This window comes from Poecilia latipinna, unplaced genomic scaffold (assembly GCF_001443285.1).
Source record: "Poecilia latipinna isolate Pla-1442-1.1 unplaced genomic scaffold, P_latipinna-1.0 Scaffold237, whole genome shotgun sequence".
Taxonomy (NCBI): Eukaryota; Metazoa; Chordata; class Actinopteri; order Cyprinodontiformes; family Poeciliidae; genus Poecilia; species Poecilia latipinna.
In genome coordinates, this window is record NW_015112853.1 from 617,823 (window position 1) to 623,085 (window position 5,263).

General features: G+C 41.0%; 1 protein-coding gene across 3 annotated transcripts in view; it reads right to left on the minus strand.

The window, feature by feature from the left end:
- fam184b (family with sequence similarity 184 member B) overlaps positions 1 to 5,263 on the minus strand; it is a 43,839-nt gene that overhangs the window by 12,854 nt on the left and 25,722 nt on the right. For all 3 annotated transcript variants that reach the window (XM_015032323.1, XM_015032322.1, XM_015032324.1), the window contains exons 6-9: positions 4,056 to 4,601; positions 2,215 to 2,322; positions 1,837 to 2,138; positions 273 to 423 (exon numbers count right to left, since the gene is read on the minus strand). In XM_015032323.1, the coding sequence (XP_014887809.1) occupies positions 273 to 423; positions 1,837 to 2,138; positions 2,215 to 2,322; positions 4,056 to 4,601 (1,107 nt within the window). The remainder of the gene's footprint in view (positions 1 to 272; positions 424 to 1,836; positions 2,139 to 2,214; positions 2,323 to 4,055; positions 4,602 to 5,263) is intronic.

A 5,263-nucleotide genomic window follows, 5' to 3' on the forward strand; every position in this document is an offset into this window, starting at 1 on the left:
CGCGAAAAAAAAAACAAAAAAAAACGCAAAGTTAAGTGAAAAAAAAAAAAAAAAAAAAAAAAAAAAAAAAAAAATAAGACAAGACTTATGGGAATAATTAAGATAACTCAGCTTTTAAAAACATATTTATTTATGCGCTTCTTAAGTTCCCCGACTTTTTAAATGTTGTGCCTTGAAAATTTGAATAATTATGGGGCGAAACAGACTGGAGAAATAAGTCTGGCATGCCTGATGGATGAGTTGACAGAGTGCAGTTAGTGATGTAGGCTCACCTGTGCTTGCAGCTCAGTCAGCTGAGCCTGCAGCTCTGACACCTGGCCTTGCAGCTCCTGCTCTTTGCCCTGCCACCTCTGTTCGCTCTCAGCGACTGCAGCGTTCATCTCTATCCTGAACTCTGCTCTGAGACGATCCTCGCACTCTGCCCTGCAGGGACGAGTCAGAACAAGGCAAATGTACAGTACTGAGCAAAATGTCAAGCTACAGCCACAGACTTCAATGGATTTTCTTTGGTTTTCATTGAAACCTTTAAGCCTCCAATCCAGTACTGTGGATTAGAAGAAGTGTTTGCCCTCTTACTGATTTCCAAACAAACCTCATACTGATTTCTTCTGTTTGGGTTATTTTGTGACCTCAGTGAAAGAAATTTGGGTAACAATTTATTTGAAGGGGTGTGCATAAGTTTTCATTACACCTGTCATGAACATGAAGGAGTCTTCATGAATGTTTACGGCTGTTGTCATGAAGTGTCATTCGGTAAATAATAACACTTTTAATGCAAAGGCGACCCTTTTACTTGATTTTTAATAAAAGTTTTAATGCAACTTTGCGTAAAAATGTGATTATCTACCAAATAATGCTAAATAATGACACTTTTAATAAAAATGTTCATTAAAAATGTCTTTATTTACCAAAACACACTTCATGACAGCAGTTATAGACATTCATGCAGGCTCCTTCATGTTCATGACAGGTGTTATGTCATCGTTATGACAGTGGAGTGTCAGTCTTATGCACACCCCTTCAAATAAAGTGTTACCAAAATGTGTGGCCCCAACTATTAACTCAACATGTACTAATTCATTTAAATGAGGCTATGATGAAAACAAAAACAGCATCAGCAGCTAACGCATGACTTCTGCTTGTTACCATGGTTTTTTTCTATCTCCTGTAACACCAAATATGCTTCAGCATAATCAGTTTTGTTATTTCGTTTCTGAACTGGATCTTAAGACCCCGCACCTTGAAAGCTACTGAGATAGACGGAGGTCCTGTGTGCTACTTCCGAAATGACTCCACATTTCTTCATTCATCCTGCTTTCCTGTCATTTACCTTCTTTAGACAGTGCTACCACGTTTTTCAACATGCACGATTGTCTCGAGACTCATTTGTATTAATGAATTGCTTCTGTAGATAACATTATCGCACGCCTTTCGTGCTCAGGTGAGAGATTTATGTGTCATATCCGCCCTTGCCTCCCCAGAATATCTGACATGGGGTGAAGCTGATGTTATAGTGCAGTTTGGCAAATTAAAAGAAAAGTTAATTGCTGCTTTTTTCACACTTAACCACTAAGCAATGATAAATAAAATGCTAAAGATGCAAAATCCATCTGTGTCACAGTTCAGGCTATAATCATTTGAACTATAATATTGATTTATTCTTCACTTATGTAACAACAGCACTTATTGACTGACTGATATTTATTACTGCAGAATTTCTGCTGTCTGCAGAAACAACAACATTACTCATTTAAATGAGGCAGTAAATTGAGATTAAAAGCAGGGTGAGGGCTCTGAGATGGAACCGGGTTTGGCAGGTCTGCTTTGGGTTGCTACCTGATGCAGTCCTCCATGTGCCACTGGCTCTGCTCCAGAAGGTTCCTCTCTGTGCTCATTCGGCTCTGTTCCAGGACTTTCTCCTCCAGCCGATGCTTGTCCGCCCTCAGGGAGGCTGTCTCTCTCTGCTGCCTGTCACGTTGCCTCTCGGCCTCCTCTTGAGCTCGAGCCAGCCGACTCCGGGCCTGACCAAGCTCCTCCTCCAGGCGAGAGCACCGAGGGCCGCACGATGGTGCAGCTTCGCCAGCCACCTTGTCCTTCTTCTCGCCGTTCTGCTGGATCACGGCCTCCAGCCTGGAGATCTGTGGCACAAACAGAAACCCATGGCAGACAGTAAAATTTCATATATTGCACTTCCTATCTGCGGTTAGTCCTCACCTCAGCGTTGGTATCCTTCAGTTTTGCCCTCAGCTCATCCTTTTCCCTTTCCAGACTTTTGCGCAGCTCTTCAGCAGATCGTCTCTCCTCTTCCAAACGCGCACACACCTTCAAGAATATTTGCCCACCATTATGACTGTCGTTCCAACAATTACAGGTACATCTTGTCATGTTGAAACTGCAAATAGTACTCGATTTTATTGGATTTATGTGATTGACTCAACAGGAAATTGTGCAGGATGAGGGAGTGGGAGGAAAATTGCAGCAGTTGTCAACATTTTAAAGTAATAAAAATCTGAAAAGTGTTGCCTAACATTTGCATTCAGCCCCTTTTACTTTGATACCCGTAAATAAAATCCAGTGGGACAAAGAGGCTTCAGCAGTCGCTGTATTAGTAAACATTCTTGTTGGTTTGTTGAAGAACATCAGTGAGCAAACAGCGGCTGACACTGCGTCAGTGAAGGTGGTGGCAGCATCATGATATGCTTTTTTTTTTTTTTTTTTTCCCCAACAGTTTCCAACAGTGATGATGTGTGGAAACATTTGAAAGCTAATTTTCACAGGCCCTCTCCATCCAGCCAAAAAAAAAAGAAAAAAAGTGCTGTATGTCTCATATGAAAACCTGGTAGAGATTTACAGCGAACTCCAGCCTGTTTGTATATGATTCAGTGTTTCTGAATTCCTCCTTTTAACTTATTCTTCTGTGGAACGTAGCTCCATATTATTTGTGGAAAATGTGTCTATTCACCAATATCTTTCGTAGAGCAAAATATTTGGGGGATAAAAATGCAACTTTAGAAGATAAAGTAGAGGCAAAGCAACTTGACATGCTATTCTTAGAGAGACTCTGAAGTATTATTTAGCTATTTACAGGTGTCTGTAGTCCCTAACCCCTGCGAATGCCACTGTAGCACAAAAGTTTCGTAGCTTTAATTACAAAGAAAGGTGGGTCAACACACTGCTACTGTGACTGAATGCAAATGATCAGCAACATATTTCAGCATTTTCTTTATAATAAACATCTGAAAACCTTTCATCCATTGGTCCGTTCATCCGTTGGTCTATATGATAAGATGAAGTTAACATACATTAATGTTTGTGATCATAAAGTTAGAAAGATGTAAGGTGATTTTTTTATTTTTTGCAAGGCACAGTAGTTTTTATCTGTCATACCATAGTGATACCAAGCTGACTTAATTAAAATTCTAGATTACAGGAAAATAATATTAAGTATAGTATTAAAAAGGTAGTGTTTTTGGACAATACAATCTCCTAATATATTGTCAGAGTAAGAAATATCTCTAAATCAGGCTTTCAGCCACCTCTTCCCCATCTGTGAGCCAGCTGTTCATCAGAGACCAGACAGCTGTGCCATGGGATGAAAGGAGACATTATTGCTTGTGGCATTTTGCGCCTTCATCCAAAATAATAACGTACAAAATCTGACTCAGGCTGCAACTGAAATAATCATCCTTGATTATTCAGCTGAGCAGCAAACTATTTTTAAAGTTTGTATCAAGCGGCTTGCTACAGAGAAGTCATGTTCCCGTTTGCAGCATAGTCTGACGGCTGTCAAAAACATTAACATTCAGGATTACTAGAGGGTTCTGATGTCATTTTAAGATTGTTGAAATGATTTATCCTGCAGTTCCAGCTGTGAGAGGTTCAGCGCCTTGCAGGAATATTCATTTGTGTTGCTCTGTCTCACAAAAATCAAGTGGAATGCATCAAAGTTTGAAGTTCGCTAAAGAAAAAAACGTGAGAAAATTGAAGGGACATGAGTTTGTGGCTCTGTGTTGGTACTAATAAGCTCTATGATGTGTGTGCAGACAGATGCTGACCTCTTGGTTGGTCTTCCTCTCTGAGCTCAGCGCTTCTTGGACATTGTTCAGCTCCGCTGCGTGCCTCCTCATCACCTCCTCTATTGCCTTCCGCACCTGCTCCTTCAGCCGCTTTCTGTCCTCCTCAGCCTTCTCCGCCAGTCTCTTCTTCTCCTCCTCCAGCTTCTGCTGCACATTGGCCCTCTCCGCGTCAACCTGCTCCATGCTCTTGTCCAGCTGGGACCGAATGCGAACCCGCTCGACTTCCAATTCTTTGCGCTGTCGGTCCACCTCTTCCTCTTTCTCCCCCCTGAGACGTTCGGTGATCTCCTCCACTTGTTTCTGGAGAGCTTCCTTTTCCTCGTCTCTTTCTCTGCGGATTTTGCTTCTTTCCTTCTCAAACTGGTCTTTTTCTTGCTGCCGCTCCTTCTGCAAGCTTTCCCTCTCCTTTTCCATCTCCTTCAGCAGTTTGTCCCTCTCGTCGTCGGCGTGCTTCTGAATGCGACGTAGCTCCTCGGTCTGGGCTCTCACCATCTCTGAGCGCAAACTGGACAGGGCTTCAGCATGCTGCAACAGTTTTATTTATTCAGCACATGATGTGTTACAGCTCAATGCTAGCTAGTGCTACGTAAAACAGTCAGTAGTTTTCAGGATTTTCTTTCTGGAACAAACCATAACATACCAGGTTTTTATCTAGACTCTAGCAGGTGTTCTCCCAGAACTCACCAAGTACTTTCTCAGAACTTACTAGGTACTTAATGCCACATTTCAGGGATAGTAAAGGATTTTAGGGACAGATGGTAAGTTGTGGAAAGGACCAGATACATACCCAGAACTTACCAGGTACTTCGATGTAAAGCATCGGTTACTTTCTGAACTTACTGAGCACTTCTAGGAACCACATTGAATTACATGACACTTTTTTCATTGGTAAGCTCCAGAAAGTCTTTGTTAGGATCTGGGAACATCACTCTTTTTCTCCATACAACGAATGGTTTGTTCTCCGAAACTGTGTCTCAAAGTAACAAGTAAGTTGGAGAAAAGTAGGCAAATGTAAGCCTTGGCTTATATTTGCCTAAAAAAAAAACCTATTTGTTTCTTTGTAAATCAATGGTTTGTAAAATAGTGTTTTATATTGTTTTTTGTTGTTGGTTTTTTTTTTTTTTTTTTTTGCAATGTTGTAAATTTACCAAAAAAAAGCTAATCTGAATTAAAAAAACAAATTGGGG